The 22399-nt window shown below is 49.6% G+C and overlaps 1 protein-coding gene across 1 annotated transcript in view; it reads right to left on the bottom strand.

Moving 5' to 3' along the window:
* COL20A1 (collagen type XX alpha 1 chain) overlaps window positions 1-19154 on the bottom strand; it is a 46985-nt gene extending 27831 nt beyond the window's left edge. Inside the window, exons 1-15 of the mRNA XM_057400904.1 lie at window positions 18927-19154; window positions 15788-15872; window positions 13338-13448; window positions 11053-11196; window positions 10684-10842; window positions 10087-10287; window positions 8691-8846; window positions 7898-8017; window positions 7590-7754; window positions 5843-6007; window positions 4355-4527; window positions 3621-3750; window positions 2994-3139; window positions 1027-1150; window positions 434-573 (exon numbers count right to left, since the gene is read on the bottom strand). Coding sequence (XP_057256887.1) covers window positions 434-573; window positions 1027-1150; window positions 2994-3139; window positions 3621-3750; window positions 4355-4527; window positions 5843-6007; window positions 7590-7754; window positions 7898-8017; window positions 8691-8846; window positions 10087-10287; window positions 10684-10842; window positions 11053-11196; window positions 13338-13448; window positions 15788-15860 — 2007 coding nt within the window. The 5' untranslated portion in view covers window positions 15861-15872; window positions 18927-19154. The remainder of the gene's footprint in view (window positions 1-433; window positions 574-1026; window positions 1151-2993; window positions 3140-3620; window positions 3751-4354; window positions 4528-5842; window positions 6008-7589; window positions 7755-7897; window positions 8018-8690; window positions 8847-10086; window positions 10288-10683; window positions 10843-11052; window positions 11197-13337; window positions 13449-15787; window positions 15873-18926) is intronic.
* Between the last annotated feature and the right edge of the window lie 3245 nt (window positions 19155-22399).

Raw genomic sequence — 22399 nt, 5'->3', positions numbered from 1 at the left:
GGGGTAACAGTTTTAAAGTGAAAGAGAGTAGATTCAAACTAGATATAAGGAAGAATTTTTGACGATGAGGGTGATGAAGCACTGGCACAGGTTGCCCACGGAGATGATAAATGTCCCATCCCTGGGAACATTCGAGGCTGGGTTGGGTGAGGATCTGAGCATCCTGATGTAGTTGAAGATGTTCCTGCTCATTGCAGGGTTGCTGGACTAAATGACCTTTAAAGGTCCCTTCCAACCCAAACCATTCTATGATATGGAGAGGAGCTGCAGAGGGATTAGCACACGGATGGTGTGCTACACCATCAGAAGTGCCCATTTCAGAGTTTAGCCACTGCCAGCAGAAAATGCAGTCTCTCTGAACCACGCAGCTGAAGGAGAACAAGGCAGTATGGGACCTCCCAGTTTTCCTTCCACCAACCCCATGAGGACTCACCTCCGCAGCATTGCTCCCTCTGCTAGAAACATAGCTGACGTGGTGAGCTTTCACAGCCGGAGATGCAGCCTCCCAGCTGACCCGAACGGATGCGTGGCTCAGCTCCGAGAAGCTCAGGTACCTGGGAGGACTCAAGGCCACTGCAACAACAGTTAGTGACAGCATTCCGAGGTTTCACAGCCCACACAGTGGCAATGCTATCGCTTGCCTCCTTCTGCTCACTGCTGATCCCACCTTGAATTAAGAGACTAACTCACCATGCAGGGAATTGTATTTATGTTGTTACTGTACACGCCTCTGGGTGTCATGAAAGGCTGCCTGGGCTTTAGGTGAAAACACAGCCACGTAATTCCCTTTTCCTCCCCAGGCAGCAAAGACCTCAGGGAACAGCTTTTTCAGGAGTCCTTTTTTACCAGGGGAAAATCATTCCTTACAGCTCACCATGTAATTAGAGATCCCCTCAGGGACCAATTTGAGGCAGGGAAGAGGCAGTGTGTTTACAAGCCCCATGCACAATATGGGAAGCACTCACTAACACATCTTTCCTGCCTTAAGTGTTTATTAACAACTCAGGAAGCAGCAGCAGCACTTACGGGTGGTTTCCTGGATGCTGGCTGGATCACTCGCATCCTCCCCATACATTGCATACACTGCGATGGAGTACTCCGTGCTGGGAGACAGCCCATCCAGCAGGACCTCCGGCTGGGACACCTTCACCTGTTAACAGAGAGATGGTCTGAGTACCCTTCAGCTCTAGGACACCTTGCCAATACCCTCAATAGACCAAGACATTACAGCAACAAGGTTATACTAAGGGACTTAGTATATGGGAGCTATAGGGATGCTGGGGAGGGACTCCTCATTAGGGACTGTAGTGACAGGACAAGGGGTAACGGGTTCAAACTGAAACAGGGGAAGTTTAGATTGGATCTAAGGAGGAAATTCTTTCCTGTGAGGGTGCTGAGGCACTGGAATGGGTTGCCCAGGGAGGTTGTGAATGCTCCATCCCTGACAGTGTTCAAGGCCAGGTTGGACAAAGCCTTGGGTGAGATGGTTTAGTGTGAGGTGTCCCTGCCCATGGCAGGGGGGTTGGAACTGGATGATCTTAAGGTCCTTTCCAACCCTAACTATTCTATGATTCTATGACTTCTCTACTCTGGGACTTCACCACTTGAGTCGGTGATCTACAGTGGTCAGAGCCCTGCCTTTTCTCAAGGGACACATTGAGGGATATATGACCTTTTAAACTAAAAGAAGGGAAGATTCAGGCTGGACATAAGGAGAAACTTTTTGCAATGAGAGTGGTAAAATACACAATTTACAATGAGGATGGTTCTTATATTCAGGCGGTCCAGAGAGTTGGTGGATGCACCATCCCTGGAGCCAGTCAAAGCCAGGCTGGATGTGATTCTGAGCAACATCTTCTGAGTTGAAGGCGACCCTGCTCATTGCAGGGAGTTGGACTAGATGAGCTTTGAAGGTCCCTTCCAACCCAAACTATTCCGATTTTATGATTCTATGATTCTCCTACCCTGATCTTGCATAGACATGCAAGTCTCACACAAAACCGCTGCTGTCCGTTCTGGGTTGGATAAGGGGGCACACGAGGGATGCGATCCCACTTTGCTCAGACACATCGAGAAGAGGCCGAGCTGCCTGCTGCAAACAGACCCATTGCAGCCGGGTTGCTGCCACCTGCCGCTGACACAGCCCTGCCACAGCTCTCTGCTGCTCTCTGCTCGCTTAGAAACGCTCCCCAGAGGCACTCAGGAGTCTGCACACAGCGGAGCACGGTTGTATGAGAGCCTGGGAGCATCCTAATGCTGGGTTTGCAGACATCCCATAGCCTTGGAGCATTGAGCTCTCACAGTGAGCAACTGCAGAAATGTTCTAATATAAACACAATTAATTAAAAGTATTAATAAATTAATAACAACAAACCATCACTAATTGGTCTGTTTTGAGAGCCGTCCTGTGATTGCTCCTATTGATGTGCATTCAGGGGTGGGAATCCAAGTCAAAGAGGCAATATGTCCCGTCCCCCCCCCCCCCGTTATTTTGGATTCATATCTTCAGCCTACACATATTCCAGCTAATTCATTGAAATACACACGACAAATGGTTCTTAAGGGGTTTTAAGGGGTTTCCGTTCATCAAGTGTTGTTTCATCCTTATGCAGTGCCATGGGTCTGCTCTTAGAGGTCAGCCAAAACCACCCTAATGAATTTTTAGTTAACTTCTAAAGATAAGCACAGTAAAGGCATTTATGTACAGCCTCAGGGATAAAGCAATTGCATTTGGGGCTGCAAAGAAGAGAGTTCAGTGCCTGGGTTTCCAGGGCCCCATGAGACAGTCAGTTGTCTCCTATGCCTTTATTTCCCATGTGAAACGCTCACGTTGTATACCCCTTTGAGACACACCATAAAACATACAACCCTTCCATGAAAGACTTTGCTGGCAATAACAGTGACACATGATACCAATTCGCAGAGGTTAGAGCTAGAACTGAACGGCCCAGAGACAGAAAACATGATATTGTCACTGTTCTCATAAGCCCTACCTCTGTTGTATAGTCCTCTGCCCCATCAGGGGCTGCGGAGCAGAGCACCAGGTACTGCGTGGCTCCCTGGGCTGCCTTCCAGCTCAGTCTCATACTGTTGTGGCTCAGCTCAGAGACGCGTAGGGAGCGAGGGGAAGACAAAGGCACTGATGGAGAAACAAGGCAGAAAGATATCTTCAGTGTGAGGTCCATGACAGCTCAAACCTCGGAGGAGATGTGGCTTTGCAACAGCTACCGCCGGTGGACATCTAACCCCCATGTAACACAGTGGAGCAGCCACTTGACAGAGAACAGGTTCAATTCACTCGGATTAACCCAAGGATAAAAAGGCAGCAAGGGGTTGCAAGGTTATTTCTAGCATGGGGAGTTACTGCCACATGAGTGGTCTCCTTTGCAAGGACCCCTGAAGGTCTCTGGTCCAACTTGGTTCTCAAAGAGCAGGTTGCTCAGGGACTTGTCTGGTCAAGTTCTGAACATCTCTACAGATGGAGATAGCTGTAGACAAACTGAACTTGAGCAAGGGGGAAGAATCCAATGTCAGGCTCCAGTACGAGGTGGCTGCAAGGAAAAAGCTTTGTTCACTTATACATGCAGCAGCGTGTATAATTCTCTCTACTCACGACCTACATGTGGAGGTGACGCCTCTCAGCCCATCCCCAACAAGTGTATCATAAACAGGAATCACTGACACCACATACTCCGTGTGCGAGGTCAGATTGGAAAGCTGCAAAGAGGAGACTGCTCCATCTAAAATCACCTGAAAGCAGAAAGAAAGGCTGTCAGGAAAGGGATGTTCTAGCCACTCTTCAGCAAAGCAATGGCCTTTCCTAGCAAGCATGGCTTCTCTGCAGCAGATCTGTACCCAGAAACAAGTAGTCTTGTTGCCTTCTGTATTTTGTGTAAACTAGCATCTCCCCAGAATAGACAGCTAAGAGACAATAAGCATTCCTGTCCCCTAAGGCTGGGATCTGTGCAAACACCATTCACAAGACTCTAACAGTGCTCTCTGAATGGAAATCCATCAACAATCTGGATTTGCTTTTCTATGTCATTATCTATCACAGGTGAGCATCCTTGGACAGCTCTGTGCACCTGAGTCCTCTGGCCCAAAACAGATGTTTAAAGGAGGGGATAACACTTCATGAGATTAAAACCATCATTGTCATAGCTTGCATTATTTCTAGCAAGATATTTACCCCGTTTCCTCTTGTGTCTGGTCATCCTATGAGCTGACCACATTTTAGGTGGTGTCCCACCAGAACCACACCTCCAGCCTCATCTTTTTGTCTACTCAAGCCTAAATTCCCAGGCACCACCTGGATGATACTGCAGTCCTAGGTGTCCAAAGCAAGGTCTCTCACCTCTTGGGACATGCCACCCTTAGAGGGATAATACACAACCCGGTAGTTCTTTGGTGGTCTCGGAGGAGGACTCCACGTCAGGTGCATGCTCTTGGAGGTCACAGCTGATATTTTAAGGTCAGTTGGGCTCAGCTGGGGGCCTGAATTCACAGGGCTCTCTTTCACAGCGCTGCCTAGGAGTTAAAACCACAGTTACTTTCTTATGCCCAGACTTCCCATGCCAAATGTACTTTCCAGCTCATAAATATGACTGAGGGTTTCCAACCCGTGTTAGTGTCTCCTTCCCTGTAGAGCATAGGAACTGTTCCAAACACATATTTTACAACTGGGCATCCAGAGAACACAACTACTCCATAGAGAACAGGCTGTGCATTTGCTGGGTGCTGGGAATACTTTTCCAACACAAGTCTGCACGTTTGCCTGCATCCAAAAGATGACCTAGCGTTGACAAATCATGAAAATGGTCAAAATCAACAAGCACAAGTTAGTTTGGTTTCATTTTTTTGAGCAGCCCATTTTTGCTTTAGCCTAATCTGCGCTTTGAAAAATGTCTGATTATACCAAACAAGCACAAATTAATAAGGATGAATCAATTTGTTTAGGTGAATCTCCAGAGCATTAAAATAAAAGCACGCTTGAAAATTAGACTGTTCTCATTCTCCTAAGGCCAAGCCCAGAGCAGAGGGAAATGGAAACGTGTACACAACATTCCTCCTGAGGATCTAAGCTAACATCTGGAGCGGTTCTTCACTCTCTTGTTCATCATACAGGCTGCTTTCCAGCAAAGGAAAGAAATGGGCTGTCTGGGTTTAACTTGAAAATGCCTTGGAGATCCATCATTCAGAGTGTAGAGAAAATAAATGTGTCTAGATGTTTTAGCATCTCCTCTCCCTACCTCCACTTTTCCTCCATACACACTCCCTAACATATTCTCAAATTAGCTCTTTCGCTTTTCCTGCCTCCTCTTTGTTGGAAGAAACTCAGAAAAGGAGATGGTTACAACATATTTCTCACACCATATGATAACGGAAGAGGGAAAAGAAGTCTCCTCATTCCCAGAGTGGTAGTTATTAGGTGATTATATCCACCAAGAGTTATCCAGACCCCTGTTAGTAGGAATGGCTGTTGCTTGTATTGGCCCACAGGCCAAAAGCAGGCAACTAAGCCAAGAGCATCAGAATGGAAACATCTACCAAGTAGCATCTCTATGTGATGTGTTAGAGACAGGGGGGAGTCAGCAGTGGATTGAGAGTGCAAGAACTGCACCCATAGGGTCTTATAGCAGACAAGGATCACAGAAGAAACTCCAACACATTGATGTGGCAAGGACCACTGTCAGGCAGCAAGAGGGCTGAGCAAGGAGATCAGCACTGGAGGAGAAAAGTCGGATGGTGCAGCCCACGGAGGGAAAGGGTCAACCCTGATGGCGAGGGAGGTGGATGGAGAGCAGAAGGAAGCTCAGCCCTCACTGAGGAGGTTTCACTTCACCTGCGTTTTCCCTGTTGCTCTTCTCTCTGATCCTGGTGCACAGGACCCGGGTGAGTTTGCCAACCAGCGAGCTCAGCAGCGGGAAGTCCAGCACATTGTACACGGTGAGCTCCAGCGGCTCCGACGCCACTTGTCTCAGCTCTGCCTCGTCCGCGTTCTTCACCCCTGCAACCAGAGCAGAGCATGAGAACACTGCCCTGAGAGGAGCAGCCCTGCATCTGTGTGGCTTGTTCAGGGGCAGGATGGGTCCATTGCCATCCTGCTCTCCAAGCAGAGCCTCTCCATCATTCCACCTGGGTGTCTGAGAACAGTCTTGGCCTTTCCTGCAGCCACCGCCTCAGTTCAGCCTGGGTTGGGCTCTCAGTTCTGTGCACACAGAAGATCTTGTGTGGCCTGGAGACAGACCAGTGAACCCTTCTGGTTTTTTGCCTCCTCATCGCTTGCCAGCTTTGCTAGCAGGAAGGGAGGTGTTTGTCACCCTAAGAGGCATGTGGCATAAATAGGGGAAGGAATGGATGAATGAACAACTTTGTGTGGACGAGATGCCAGCACTCCCCCCAGAGCCTGTTGTTCCTCAGAACATCACACTGCGTTTTGAGAGAGTCAGGGGTAAGCAAAAAACAATCTGTTTAGCAGGACTTCACCATCACAGAGCATCTCCATCCTCATCCTTCTGCTCCTCACCCTCATTAACCCTCTGCAGACCAAACTCCACAGCATACAACTTATTTTGCTTCCCAATGCTAGGCTCAAGGCTGCCCTAACATTGCCAGATGAGCATCCCGCCTGGTTTAAGAAGCCCAAGACCATTATCTTACCAGCTTTGCTTGCCTCCATCCCATTGCTACAGAACCCTATGCAATAAACCCTTGGCTTGTGTGTTTTCAACATAAATTTGCACTTAAAGCTTTGGGGATTGTAATTTTAGGAGAGTTTTCTATGTAACTCTATTGCTCATGTATTTGTCCCTAGCAGACTCCTGTACTCATCAAGGACAGAGCTGCTCAAGGCCATCTTACTTCTAATTATTGCCACTGGATAGTGAAGAGCAGACAATGCTATTCAGAGAAATGGCAAGTTGTGAGAAGCAGTAATTGCAAAGGAGGTCTCCTGCTGTCCCAAATACAATGTTCTCTTGCCTAATTCCATAGCTGAAATTTAGCTGCTCTCATGGCACGGGTCTCTGAGGCTCACAAATGTCTTTAGATGAGAGGTGTGGAATCTCTCCTGTGAATTATGGTTTTTTCTAAGCAAACAAAATACCCTTTGAAGACACTACCTGTGCTGAATAAATGAGTTCATTATCAGCTTAGTTACACTGTAATAAAGTCCTACTCTCTGTCTTAGTTTTACTGCCTGAGGATGCTTCTATCAAAGATGAGGAAACATAAACTTCAATTTAAAGAAGATCAAAGGTATCATCCTATCACAGAACCACAGATGGGTTTGGGTGGGAAGAGACCTTAAAGCTCCTCCAGCTCCAACCCCTGCCACGGGCAGGGACCCCTTCCACTGGAGCAGCTTGCTCCAGGCCCCTGTGTCCTACCTGGCCTTGAACACTGCCAGGGATGGGGCAGCCACAGCTTCTCTGGGCACCCTGTGCCAGCGCCTCAGCACCCTCACAGGGAAGAGCTTCTGCCTAAGAGCTCATCTCAGTCTCCCCTCTGGCAGGTTAAAGCCATTCCCTTTTTCCTATCACAAAGTAGATTGACTTTGTCCTATAGCTTACAGGCGGCTGTGATCTTACCAATGGCAAATATCTCTATGCCCAGGTTTTTCAAGGTCTGAGCAGCCAGGTTAGCATCATCCTGGGATTTTCCATCAGTCAAGAGTATCACCAACTTCTCAGCCTCCAGCCGGGCACCAGCATCTGGTTTCAGATTCTGCTCCAGGACGTGGGTCAGTGCCAGACCTGGAGAGGAGCAGAGATGGATGGTTATCCTTTTCTCTGCCCGCAATGGCCTTGGTCCCCATGGAGAACATCATCCCGCGGAAACAGCTTTCCCCACTGTAGCCACATGCAGCATTTAGCAGAGACCTGCGAGATGGAGTTACCTGTAAAGGTGTTGCCTCCTTTGTACCGCAAACTCCTCACAGCATCCAGAACCTGGTCCCTTGTAGAGTAAGTGCTCAGATCCCACTCTGTGCGGGGATCACTGCTGTACTGGGACAGCCCTGCGAAAGGCAAGAGCCGTCAGCTCACACAAGCCAAGGTAGGCTGCAAGAGGAGACCCACCTGGGGGATGTGGTGTTAGGGTTGCCATGGGAAGATGTCACAAATAAAGAAAGGGAGTGGGGATGAGCAGATCTGGTTTCTATCCCCACTTCTCTGCATGGTCCTTGTCATGCAGGCAGTTGGGTGGTGCATCAGACTGGGTACAGTGGTACTTGCCTATGTAGTAATGCTCTGAAATACTTTATAAGGTCTAAGGTCTTAATGTTAGGTGGGGTCAAACTAGTCAGCTGCAAGGAGTGGGAAGAAACTCAGAACTGGAAGCATCACTGTTCTTGGCTGAACACAAAGCATCTCCAGCACAGCATTGCCACTGCATCTGTCTATGCAGAGCTGTGAAGGCTGAGCACCTCCACAAAGGTAGGCAGCAAACCCCAAATGTAGCTCAGCATCAACACCCAGCTTGGTGCTGCCCAGATGTAGCTCTGTTCACTGTGCAGCTATTGCTAACAGCCACTAGAGGCCAGAGCTTGCTACCAGATGATGCTCTCAGGAGCAACAAGCAGGACCCCAACCTACAGGAATAAAAGCTCCTCAGAGAAGCACATAACCACAGGAACAGAGACCCCTTCAAACACGGACTTCCCAAGGTCAGGAAACAGGAAAGTCTCCTACCTACTCTTATCTTGTCTTGGCCAATAGTGAATGGGGAAATCAGATTGCTCAGAAACTCCTTAATGAGCTTGAAATTGTTGCGCCCGATGCTCCAGGATCCATCCACAAGCAGGACAATATCAGTCATGGCAGATGTGTCACAGTGAAACTGGGAACCTGGGAGGGGAGAAGGCTTGATGTTGAGAGAAGCAGTCGTAAAGGAGGAGAACCAGCTTCAGTTTTAAGACAAAAAGCAAATCTGCAGTGTAAGGCCCCGTCTGGGTGGTGGATTGGACCAGCTGCCACCCTGAGGCATCCCAGCATCTTGGGAAAACCACATGGCAAAGGGTAACCCATCTCAGTACCAAGAACTGGAAGGATGTGCAGCTGCATTCCTGCCAAGAACGGGTTAAAGCTGTCAGGAAGTGTGTGCCTAACCCAAGCACTACTCTGTGCTCGCTGTCAGCTCCATTACATCTCAGCCCCAGCCCAGTGCTTCCCTTTTATGTAGCCTAAGTCTCCAGGAATTGCAGGTGATTGCTTCATTCCATTCCATCACAACATCCCCCCGTGGGCTATAATTATTCCGTGGCTTTATATTAAATCCAATCTCTCTGTAAAAACCTGCTGGCATCACAGATACTCAAGCCCTGTTTTCTCCCCACCCCAGCCCTGCAGCTTAGCAAGGGATAAGACAGGACATGTCACTGGTCAAATGCATCTTCCTTGAGTATTTTTCAGATGGGGGATTTCCATCTTTGGGGAAGAGAAATGGATGATCCCATGTATTCAGTGGGCTCCAGAAAGGTCACTCTCCTGTCTTTTTTTCACAGCCATGGGTTCCTATTGGTGTTAAGAGGACAAATAAGGATGCTCTGGCTAGTCCCATTCCCACTGCTTCAACAGTGCTCTGAGCCATCTGCCTTGTTATAGTTTCAGCTGATGAATGTGAAGGATCATGATGGATCAGTTATCCAGTTATCAGTTGAAGAACAAGTCCAGAAGGAGGAACAGGTTGGGTAATGATTTTCCCCTTCCCTTCTGAAGGCTTGGAAAGGTCAATGGCTGGAGGGGGTCTGTTGATGTATATGGACTCTTATGTGGATCTGTCAGAAGCAGGGGGAGGTGGCAACAGGAAGGGAGAGAATGGTGGCAGACCAATAAGTTAAATCATCTGGAAGGACTTTTTGGCCTAGCTCCAGTTTGCCTTAAAGTCTGTGATGTTCTACAGAGCTCCAGACTTCTCCAGTGACTCCTGACAGCTCCCCAAGGCATGACCTGGTAACTGAAAGCACCACCAGCAGCACTGTACTACTGAAAATCCTGGTGCTAGAGAGGGGTGGAAAGCTGGCATTCAGTGAACACGAAGGATAACAGTAGGGAAGAAGGAGCAAGACACGTTTGAAACCCCTCTCACCTCTCCTCAATGAATCCTTTGTGGGTTTTTCTCTCCCCAGCGATTCCCGCTCCGGGCTCGCAGGAGTGCGCTGGGATGACTTTGTGGGGATTGGTGTTGCTCCTGTCGCACTGGCCTCCACACTGGGCTGGTTTCTTGGTGCTTCTCCCAAGCCCTTTGGCTGAATCCCCTTCTGCCTTTTCTTCTCAGCTCTGTCCTTTGCTGTGCTCCAAAGAGAAACATCCCACTGTCCCTCGTGCGTTATCCCCATGCAACCTGCTCCCCTCATTGGCTGGTTTAAGCCCCATTTGACAAAGGTGTAGGGGGTTCAGAGAGGATAAAGTCCTACAGACTTAATGCAAATAAATAGCTAGATAAAGGAGATCATCTTTGTTGATGCCTCTTAGAGGGCTGTACGTGAGTTAATACTAATATTAGAGTTAACATACACAGAGTAATAACATACACATAAAGTTAATAATAATATTAGTAGTGGATCACATCAAAAGTTTGTCCTTGCCATTATCCTTGATGATTAAAAATAATCCATGTTTATAAAGTAAAACAGGGGAAAACACACCGTGGCACCTAAAGCAAGTGTACTGTCAGTGCACCCACCTGGCTGTGCCAAGACTGTGGTCAGGGCTGGTGGGGTGGCCTCTGCCACCCCACTGTGCTCAGCTGCTGGGTTCCCCAAAGAGGTGAGGTTCTTTCCTGAGGCAGCTCCTGAGTTCCTTCTGTTATTTCTAGACTGGGAGGCGTTTTTGAGCTCCTCTACTGTAGGAAGACCAAAACCAGGGAGAGAATCAATACAGACTGGTCTGCTTCACAGCCCATTCCTCATCCCTTGCGTCTTCACCATCCCTCCCTTTCCAACCTTCCAACCAAAGCATTAACAGGCTCTGATTGCTGCACAGTCTACTCTGCACATGACACCAAGGGCCTCAGGAGCTCTCTGAATGGTAACTTGCAGCCCATTCTACTTACTCACAAATTTCCTCTTGGCAAACAGGGCTTCCTGGGAGCCATTGAGCACGTAGACCTGCAGTGTGTACTCCTTGGTAGGGCTCAGCCCCCCCACTGTGGCTTTGGGAGTCTTGGTTTTCAGCATGACTTCTTGCTCCGAGTCCCCTGGGGTGGGATGGAGGCACAGTTCAGAGCTTGTTAGTGCTTAAATTTAAGCTGACAGTAGTGAAAACGCTGCTGAAATGCAGGGAATGTCTGCCCAGGAACCTCAGTCTGCTCCCATTTGTTTTAATTTTGTGGAGCTCTGTTTTTTCCCAATCCAGAATTGGGAATATTGAGGAATTTTATTAAATCCATACTACATGGCCAAAGTGGAAAAAACAGCTCCCACCCAGCATTTGTTAGATTCTCACAGCATTGCTGAGTGAAAAAACAGGTCTTCAAAGGGTTAACACTGGGCACATGGTAGTATATATTGCTTATGAAAACATCCAACCAAGTGATGCATCCAAAGGAGCGTGACCAGCGGGTCGAAGGAGGTGATCCTGCCCCTCTACCCTGCTCTTGTGAGACCTCACCGCCAGCATTGTGTGCAGTTCTGGTGTCCTCAACATAAAAAGGACATGGAACTGTTGGAACAAGTCCAGAGGAGGCCCCGAGGATGATCAGGGACTGGAGCACCTCCTGTATGGAGACAGGCTGAGGAAGTTGGGGCTGTTCAGCCTGGAGAAGAGAAGGCTGCGTGGAGACCTCAGAGCAGCCTTCCAGTATCTGAAGGGGGCCTATAGGGATGCTGGGGAGGGACTCTTCATTAGGGACTGTAGTGACAGGACAAGGGGTAACGGGTTCAAACAGAAACAGGGGAAGTTTAGATTGGATCTAAGGAGGAAATTCTCTCCTGTGAGGGTGCTGAGGCACTGGAATGGGTTGCCCAGGGAGGTTGTGAATGCTCCATCCCTGGCAGTGTTCAAGGCCAGGTTGGACAAAGCCTTGGGTGAGATGGTTCAGCGTGAAGTGTCCCTGCCTATGGCAGGGGGGTTGGAACTGGATGATCTTAAGGTCCTTTCCAACCCAAACTGTTCTATGATTCTATGATGTGCCTGAGATCATATGTGACAGTGAGAAAGTGGTTTGGTGCCTCCAGAGGTCATCACCAGCAGTTGGAATTCATCCTCCTTATCCCAGCCACTCTCCCTGTGCTGCCCCTGCAAACCCCAGTGCTGGGACCTGTCCTGGGTCTGTGATGCCTTGACCAGGCAAAACTGGGGGCATTTCTGTGTTAGCAATGAACAAATGGAGTGCGGCAGCCCTGCAAAGCAGAAGCCAGCTACACAAAACCAATGGGGAGATTCAAACCCCTCTGATTAGGGAATATCTACAGAGACGGATGTGTTTCTGACCTGTCATCCCTGTGCTCATGCCTAGGGCTGGAGATGGAGCTCCCCAGCCGGATAAGAGGGAAAGCCTCAGGCATGTGCTCCAAGTGGGGATTCCCTGCATTCCCGGGATGCTCATTGCTCTCTGAGGCTCAGGGAAGAGCAGGGAAAGAATGAGAAACCTCCTGCTCCAGCCTGGAAACAGGTGGGGGCCGAGCTAAAAGCGGGTGGATGATCACAGGAGCTCTGCCGCACGCTCTCCTGCCTGGCAGCTCCTTCTCCAGCTGCTGGAAGGGCGGCAGTGATTGGAAACCGAATGCCAGCCAAGACTGAGGTTGCCTCCAACCACACTGCTCCTTGCCAAGGCACGTCGTGCCCTTCCATCACCATCGGGTTCAGTGTTCAAAGTCAGGGAGAGCTGGACTTTGTCCAGGATAGGGAGTTAGGGTGAACCCCACACACATGGATCAAGGACTTCCCTTCCCCTGTCCCTGTAGGTAGGGGGATGGCTGAGAGGTCTCGTAGAACCAGGCACTGAGCCTTCCAACATCCTTCTTCTCACACAGTCCCAAAAGCAACACTTTCTGACTAAGCCTTTCCCTTGGGATGAAGAGAGCTGAATTTCATCTCTGTCTTGTGAATGAATGACAGAGGGGCTGTGCCTGTGGCATTCTGGACTGCTGTCGTGGTGGCCAGAAAGGCTTTGTGTCTGTACTGCCTGCATAGCCCAGTGGAAAGTTTTGATGTAGGTGATCAACGCTTGAAACCAGACCAACCAGTGGATAATTCCCACTGCCTTATCTCTATAACCTCAAGGTCCAAGTAATGCTCTTACTTAAGTCCTGTTGTCCACCAGTTAAAGGTGGAGCTCAGACCCCCTCTCATACACAAATCTCCACTGGGTCTGATGTCCAATGCATTAGCACATACCTGCCATGGGCTTTACCCGAACCTTGTAGCCACTGATGTTCCCTTCAGTCTCTTTCCATTTCATCTGGAGCCTGTCTTCTGAAAGGACAGTGAGTTTCAGCCGGCCTGACCCTGGGGAGGAGGAGAAGTGTCTGTGCTGTTATTACGGATGCAGTTCCTCCCTCTGGATATGCACCCAGATGCCATCTCCTCTATGGAACCCTTCACCATCCCATGCAAGTCGGTCCTGCAGCTCCCCTGCAGCTCTGCCATGAACCTACAGTGAACAATGGCAAATCGGCAGCCTCCACCCTGTGTGAAGAGGAAATGGGACCTCACCCTGGAAATGGGACCACTGCAAAGAGGGAAAGCAGCCTAGCGCAGAGGTGAGGGCTTCCTCTGCACCCCTCACGTCTTGAAAGTCTCTCCTGAGAGCCTTCATTCAGAATAGTTTGCTTCAGCAGATGTGTTTAGTGTGAGCATCTGAAGTGGGAGGGCAGGAATAGATACAAGGGCTCAGGGAGGCTCTTCACTAGGTTTGGGCTGATGAGAATACAGGAATTCCCCAGGACGACAGATCACATAATTCTGCATAAGGATCAGTCCAGAGGCAGCCCCAAGGACCTGCTGGGGGTTAGAAAGGAAGAAGTAAGAAAGAAAACGTGATAGAGTGTAAATAACAGATCCTAGCAGGCCCATAACTCACAGGCACCAGCATGGACCAGTTTGCTGCAGGGAGCAGTAAACTAAATGACAAATCCTATGGGAAAAAATGCTATCAGACAAGGAGGCAAAAAGAAGAAAGAGCACATTCCCTTCTCATCTCCAGACTTCACAGACAGCTATCGAACCCAGCTGATGTCTGAACTCATGTGTCACGCTCTGAAGCAATGATTCCTTGGTAAAATGCAGCTGTGCTCTTGTACCACTGTCACCACATGAAACTTCTCCACTTGACTGGGTAGAGAATGGCAACTCAGCACCTTTGCCTCCGCGCCTTCCTGACACAGCACCTTTCCAGCGGGCTGCCCTGATTTGCAATGAGTGAGCACATCCTTTGCCTGCAATGATAAACATCCGCACTCAAATGCCCCCCTCATCTGTAGTTGTTACCAATCTCTTTACCATTACTGATAAGAAAACAGCTTAGGGTGACCCAGGGTGCCCAGCTTGGTGCTGGCAAAGTCTTGCTCCTCAAGTCCCTAATCTGGCCTTGCATCGTGACCGTACATCTCCTGACATCTTCGCCATGAAGTCACAGGGAAGCAGTGGGCGCTGGAAGTGAGGGCTTGCTTGTCTCAGCCCAACATCTGTGCCTTAACCTTTCCTTGCAGAGACTTCCTGCGGGCTGCCCTACAAGCAGATAACTATTTTGGGAGAACAAAGCTCAGATTCACATCTCATCCCAGGCAAATCTGAAGGGGAAGGAAGAAAACATTGGGAAGAGGGGTGAGGGGCAAAAACAAATCCCAGAATCATGCCAAAGAGCAATGGTAAAAGATCATGGAACAATGAAGGGAATTCATGGTCAGATTAAACATGGAGCTGTCTTCTTTTGGCCAAGTGTGGTCCAGCTCCTTGGCCATCACTCTAGGAGCCCAGAAGCTAAAAAGGCAAAAATGTCCCCAGACAGCTCAGAAAGGACAGCATCCTCTAAAGCACCATTATGTGCTGGATGCAAATGAATCCCAGTGCCATGAAAGCTCCACTGTTTCCCTGCCCTGTGTTGGATGTGTGCTATTTGATGCTGTAACCTTGCTCTTTGGTCCACAGGGAGTTAAGCCCAGTTTTAACTGTGGCAGCTGGTGTGGAAGATGCACAGCATGGAGCCACATCTATCCAAGCTCTGAAGTGCCATCACCTCTCCAGAAAGGTTCAAACACAATACGAAAGTGGTCCTTCAACATCTTAGCTATAGGTATTTTCTGGCCATTCACGGTGCTTTTGGAGTGCTATATGCTACAGGAGGAATGTGCCTCGTGTGCTTTCTTGTCCAGATGTGACACCATGTATCATCATATACATCCAAAGCAATAGTTTCAGAGAGCAGGACATGATGTGGTGAGTAACAGCAGCAACACCCTTTTTATTCCTATTTCTCAAGTTCCATATCACATAAGCACCCTTCACTGCTTATACAGGCTGAAATGCACCCCTGGTGTGAGGGAGCGGCAAGCTGAACTGCTGTCAATGATGAGGATGGGCTTTACAGGGTGGGGAGGGATCAAGATAGTCTCCTCAAATGGGCCCCCCGATCTCCCATTGCTCTCTCTGTAGAGGAACAAGCTGTTTGGAGCTTCACCAACAGACACCAGCACACAGCATCCCCTTGAAATCCCGTGTGTGATTGGGAGCGTCCCTCAAGCGCGGTGCCAGTGCCAACGGGAAGGGCTTGAGCCAGGGCTGGGCTAACCCTGGTGACAGCCAAACCGTAGGGAACTGCCCGGAGAGAGGAGAGACAGGCTCCTTACCTTGTCCCGCATGACCCCAGACACGGCTCACCACAGGCAGGCAGGCAAGAAAGAAACAAGTGTGAATCAGCATGGTGCCCAGGACCTACGAGAGGGCAAACGTCAGGAGGGACAAGCAGAAGTTACACTTCACTAGGTCTAAACAGCGTTTGCAGTCCTCACTTAAGAGATCTACAGCTCTACCCATCACTGACAGCACTGGAAGGGTGGATGGAGAAGCACACATGAATCCCCTGCAACCCCTATATATTATTTTATATTCCTGCTCTCTCCAATACAGCCTTGGACCACTAAGTACTAAACTGTGATTATAAACCTGAGAGAGAACAGTCTTTGGATGTCTTTTGATTCCTCTCAGACTGCTTGGTCCTGGAGATGGACACAATGGGTGCTGGGTTCTGCTCTGATGATGGAGAGAAGTAACATTGGCCAAATCACTAGACAGACATAGATTTCAGACCAATTCTAGTTTAAATCATAAGAAGCAATTCTGATTGTCGTTACCAAAATCAATGTAGGTATGCGAACACACAGCACCCTTCTCACATCCCTGCAAGGCACACACTGATTATAAGGGGGAAAACATGTAGAGGAGCACTCTTTGGTGCTGTGCCACAGATCTAATGACCTTGCAGGCACTGTGATAAAGCAATCACGCAGCAGGAGGGATAACACAGACGGAGCAGAGTTTATGTGTCAACAGTTTAGAAACAAGGGGGTTATTTCTGATTTCACAGTGGGTTTCCTGAGCAGTTACATTCAGGACCTGTTGGGATGCTTTGGTTTTAACCTGTTCACCTGCACAGACTGGAAACAGATGTGGTTATGGACTTAATGATGGCAGAGGATCCGTTTGACTTTGAAGTAACCTCTGCAGCATCGATAAAGCTGGCAGCTAAGGATACCCAGCCTACGGACCTCACGGCCCTTCCGTTCCCTTTGCTGGCCTAGATTTCAGTTTGGGTCAGGGTAAAACCACCCCATTGGAAACAGTGCCCCCCCCCCCTTGTCACAATCTCAACACACCAGGTTTAAAGCATGCTGCTGGCCTTTCACAACGCATCATTGGCATCTGTCACTTTTGTGCTGCACGTTTCAGCCTCATTGCTTTTGGCAGAACCAGACCATACACCAGCTCCCTCCATCACCATCTGCAGCGACATTTCACTTCCATTCACTTTGATGGACAGGTATTTAGAGGCTTCTGGCAAATGCCTATTCCCCTTCAAACACGTCAGCTTTTTAGCTATTGCAAGGAAAACTAAATACGCACATGAGTGACCCAGCCGTAATCTCCTGGGGTTTAAATCAGCCCTGAATTGCTGTAAGAATGAATGGAAAATGCACAGGTTGTAACAGGGAGGTGGTAAGCACCCCGCTCAGTCTGTGCTAGTCTTCTTGATAGAAGATCAGGTTATACACAACAACTGCAGTGTAACTGAAGCCCTTAGCCATGGGAAACACTTGCCGTTCTTCCCCAGTTAATAACTGAAGTCATTGCTTATAATAAACAGCAAACCTGTTACAGGTGGGTTCAGGAATGGGACTGAGAGCAAAGCCTGCCCTGGCTGCAGAGGGACATGTGCCAAATGACAGCAAGAAGCCTGCGTTTTTGGAGAACTTCAAAGTTCATTCATTCCATTCCGCAATGCCAAGAACCGCTCCTGATATCCCCGCAACTTCCCCATGGCTCTGCAGGTTAATGGGGTGCCAAGCTCTGGCAAAAGCACTGGATTGTGCATGAGCCTTTCATGTTAATCAGGGCTGCGTGGATCTGAAGTCCAGTGAAATAAACACGTGGGCTTCTCCAGCCTGCACTACACCTGATTCAGCCAGGAGCTTCCACCCTGATGTGTCTATGAGGAGGAGTTCAGTATGAACCCGGATTGCATCCAGTAATTGCCCAAGGTGTGGACCTCTACTGTGACTAAAGCAAGGAGCAGGGACTTATCTCTTCTTCCCATCTCAAAGGCAAACCCGTTGCTGTTTTGCCTTTTCTCCAACTTCCCTTTTCCTACCCAAAAAGTGGGAATTACAGATGCACCTCTATGAAAAGGTGCAAGATACACGGCTGGAGGAGCTCTCTCATCCTGGCCCTGCAGACCTTCCCCTCCACAGGTTACCTTTGGGAGACCCAAGCCCTAACTCTGGGTCTCTGTGGTCCTTTCCCATCTATCTCTACCCTCACCAGTGCCACCATCCAGCCAGGCTGGGCTGTGGAACATGGAACCAAGGTGACCACAGTGGTACCAATGGGCACACTGAGGACCCTCTCCCATTACTCCCCTAGGAAAGGAATTTGGAGATAGCAACACATGGAGCATGTGGTAATTCCATGAGCTGGAAAACTGGGGGGGGGGGGGGGGGAAACACGGGATGGGACACATCACTTCCCACTTTGCCCCAGCTGTGTGTTAAAGGGGGATTTGGAGGTTAAAGCAGTCAGAGATCCCCTTGTTTGCACAGGGGATCTTTAAAAGTAGTCATTTTAATTAAAGAAAACAGAAAACCATGCAAAAAAAAAATAAAATCCCTTGTTCAAACCAGCACAACTCAAGTGGGAATTTGGGGGCACTGGGAATGATTCCCACCCTCCACAGCCACAGTCTGGGGACATCTCCTCACCCCAGAGGCCATCCCCATCTCCGCACAGAACTTAGGCACAAGTTTCACTTCCAGGCTGAGCCTTTTCAGCTCCCCACAGCCCAAGCAGCAACATTAGCGTGATGCAGACCCACACCACACCTCCAGGTGGGAAACCCACCCCAGACAACGGCCATAGCTACGAACCCTTCCAGGTACCATCCTCTCGGGCAGCGATTTCCCACAGGTTTTATACCATTGACCACAAAATAGAAGAGAAAAACCCCAAACAAACCAAGGAGCAAAGTGCATTTCCCGCAGAAATCACCCCAAAAGCATTGCTAAAGCAGCCCTGGCAATATTTAGACCCGACCTGCAGCGAAGATGAGCCTTGAAGCTACTTCACCATAAGAACCCTGCCACCCCATGCAGCATCGCCTGCGCCGCCCCAAGCTCCAACTTCCCAACCCCTGCTCTGGCGATGCCCCAGACCAGCACATCCCTCCTGGGCATCCCTGCAAACCGAGCCCCAAAGGGGAATGAATGAGCCACAGACCTCAATGGGGCGGCTTTTCCCTGGAGTGAGCCGGGAAGGGCGGCGGATCCAGCTACATTCTGAAAGCCCGGGAGAAGCAGCCCTGGCGCCTCGTCTGCTGCTCGGCGTGATGAGAGATTTCACTTCCCAGCCGTCAGGAGGGGTAAGGAAGGGGAGGGAGAGCAGGGGGAGAGGGATGCTCCCACCTCCTTCTCACCACGCAGCAGAGAGCGCTGCTGGCCCCTATGTGCGGCTGAGTAAAGCGTGGCTGTAAAGCGGAGCGCTGCTGCTATGAAAAGCGGTGAGGAGCTTTCAGAACTAACACTAAACGCACACTTAGGAAGCGGCAGGCATTGTTCCTAGAGCGCAGCAACAAGTCCTGGCTCCCTCCCACTGTCAGCCTCCCAGGGATGAAGTCAGCCCGGCCCCCAGCCACATCCACATCCCATCAGGCGCTGGAGAGCCCGGCCTTTGCACCGAAGGCAAATTGCATTTGTTGGAGGAAATTGAGCACATCTGTAAGGTTTGCAAGGCCAGAGGCTGATTCACGGACTGGAGCTCGATGGGGCTGCGGGATACAGCCCTGAGCGCTCCCAGCATGTGGTCCCCAGCCCCTAGGAGTGCTTTTGAGAGCGCCCAGCTCCATGCCAAAACCTTTTCAGGCAGACTTCATCCTCGTTGCCAGGAAGGGAACAAGTGGCAGAGGAATTTCTCGTCACAGAGGCCAGATTTCCAGCTGCATCTCTGGGTCAGCATCAGTTTCCTATTGCAACAGAGCAAGCGGCAAGAACCCCCCAGTCGCCGTTCAATGGGAAGCACAAGGACCTTTGAAAGTATCAAATTAGATGGAAAAAAATCAATTACAGATTCCAAGCATTTTGCATAATAAGCAAACATTTGGTATTTGCTACAGTTTAGGTTTAGAATTCAGTATTTGAAAGCATTGCAAGTACAGACTAAACAATGCCAGCGAAAGGAAACACTTATGTCTTACTAAAAACAAAACATGGGAGCAGTTGGCACCCTGTACAGAGGGGGTTGTTGTGTAAACGTCTCAGATTACCTCTGCTGTGATTCCTACTCCATTGGAGAAGGTGCTGAGATTTGCTACAGTTTGCTTGGGAGCTAAGAGGAGGTGAGAAGGAAATAGAAGAGATCAAGGAGAACACTTTCCTTCCAAGGAATTCAGATCCAGAGCTAAAATTCACACTCTGTTTGCATCAGAGAATTCTGGGGCTGTTGCCAGTGCTTATATTCAGGTTGCTGCGTTCCAGCTTACCTGTCCCAAGGTGCCTGCACCTTGAATCATAGAATAGTTAGGGTTGGAAAGGACCATCCAGTTCCAACCCCCTGCCATGGGCAGGGACACCTCACACTAAACCATATCACCCAAGGCTCTGTCCAACCTGGCCTTGAACACTGCCAGGGATGGAGCATTCACAACCTCCCTGGGCAACCCATTCCAGTGCCTCAGCACCCTCACAGGAAAGAATTTCTTCCTTAGATCCAATCTAAACTTCCCCTGTTTAAGTTTGAACCCATTACCCCTTGTCCTGTCACTACAGTCCCTAATGAAGAGTCCCTCCCCAGCATCTCTATAGCCCCCCTTCAGATACTGGAAGGCTGCTATGAGGTCTCCACGCAGCCTTCTCTTCTCCAGGCTGAACAGCCCCAACTTCCTCAGCCTATCTTCATACAGGAGGTGCTCCAGCCCCTGATCATCCTCGTGGCCTCCTCTGGACTTGTTCCAACAGTTCCATGTCCTTTTTATGCTGAGGACACCAGAACTGCACACAATGCTCCAGGTGAGGTCTCACAAGAGCAGGGTAGAGGGGCAGGATCACCTCCTTTGACCTGCTGGTCACACTCCTTTTGATGCAGCCCAGGATATGGTTGGTTTTTGGGCTACAAGCGCACACTGAAGCCGGCTCATGTTCTTTTTCTCATCGCCCAACATCCCCAAGTCCTTCTCCACAGGGCTGCTCTGGATCTCTTCTTTATACAGTCTCATGGCTTTGACTTAGCTCAAGCCCAACACTCCGGGTTAAACCATCACAGACACCCAAACCCTCCCTGAGCAGCAGCACAGGACAGAGCTTAAAGGCAGATGGATGCTCCTTCACCTTGTGACTGAATGGCTGGAAATAACTCTGTGTGGAATGACAAGGGCTTAAAGCACTGTCTGGTTTCACTTTGGGGCTGGAAGGACCCCAGTGGATTATCAGTGCAAGCATCTCGCTTGGACCATGTGCTCCAAGTAGTCCCATCAATCTCCTTTGCACCGGCGATGGGGGAGCACGCGTCCCTTTATGCCATGGAAAAGCAGGCAGCCAGCAGTAGTGCAATCCTGAATCCACAACTGACACCCGGTTTTCCAAGGAAGTCAGCTCCTGCTTGAACACAAATCACAATTACTGCTTCTTTTTTTAATGATTTGGGACTTTTATGGCTTTAAGACTTGCTTGCTGGCCAGAAGAGCTGCACCGAGGGACCTGCCCCAAGCAGGAGTGCTGGAAATCATCCTGCTGCATGTCCAGCGTTGCAGGCTGATTGCAAGCAGGATGCTCTGTGAACTGGAAAGCAAGACGCCACCCCAGTTTCTTGTTATTACTTGTTATTCCATGTTCAGTTCACTTTGCCATGTTATTACCTGTTATCTTCTGTTTAGTTCACTTTCAGGGTAGTCTGCATATGAACATAGAATCATAGAATAGTTAGGGTTGTAAAGGACCTTAAGATCATCCAGTTCCAACCCCCCTGCCATGGGCAGGGACACCTCACACTAAACCATCTCACCCAAGGCCCTGTCCAGCCTGGCCTTGAACACTGCCAGGGATGGAGCATTCACAACCTCCCTGGGCAACCCATTCCAGTGCCTCATCACCCTAACAGGAAAGAATTTCTTCCTTATATCCAACCTAAACTTCCCCTGTTTCAGTTTGAACCCATTACCCCTTGTCCTGTCACTGCAGCCCCTAATGAAGAGTCCCTCCCCAGCATCCCTATAGGCCCCCTTCAGATGCTGGAAGGCTCCTTCATTGCTTGCAAGTGCAGCCATCCTGGGAGCAGCAGGGACCAGGAGCACTGGATTTTGGTGGCTTTCACTCATTTCTGTTCCCTCGCAGAGTCAAACCCCGTCCATGACACGTTTCCTCTTGGGCAGACACTGGTTAGGGTCTCTCCTTTCCCATCACTCGGTTGGTAGCAGCCTGTGATGCCTGGGACGCCTGCTGAGGTGAAGCTGGTTAATGAACTGAGGCATCATTAGGGGATGGGGGCACAGAAAGCACAATCAAAGTCCCACCTTTCCAAGAACCAGCTGGGAAGAGCAATCAGTGCTGGCTGCGAGCATGGCTAAGCCAAGAGACTTAAGCCCTCGACTGTCTTTACAAGGAAGCATCCATTACTGGGGTCACTTCCTTGTTTGCCTGACAGTCACAGGCACAGCTTATGGGGCCATCTGGAGAGCACGTTGTGCTCTTGGTAGACTGCAC

Source organism: Pezoporus wallicus, unplaced genomic scaffold (assembly GCF_028554395.1).
Source record: "Pezoporus wallicus isolate ANWC-B61680 ecotype Strahan unplaced genomic scaffold, APGP_CSIRO_Pwel_v1 contig_11133, whole genome shotgun sequence".
NCBI classification, from domain to species: domain Eukaryota; kingdom Metazoa; phylum Chordata; class Aves; order Psittaciformes; family Psittacidae; genus Pezoporus; species Pezoporus wallicus.
This window is presented reverse-complemented; position numbering and strand designations above follow the sequence as displayed.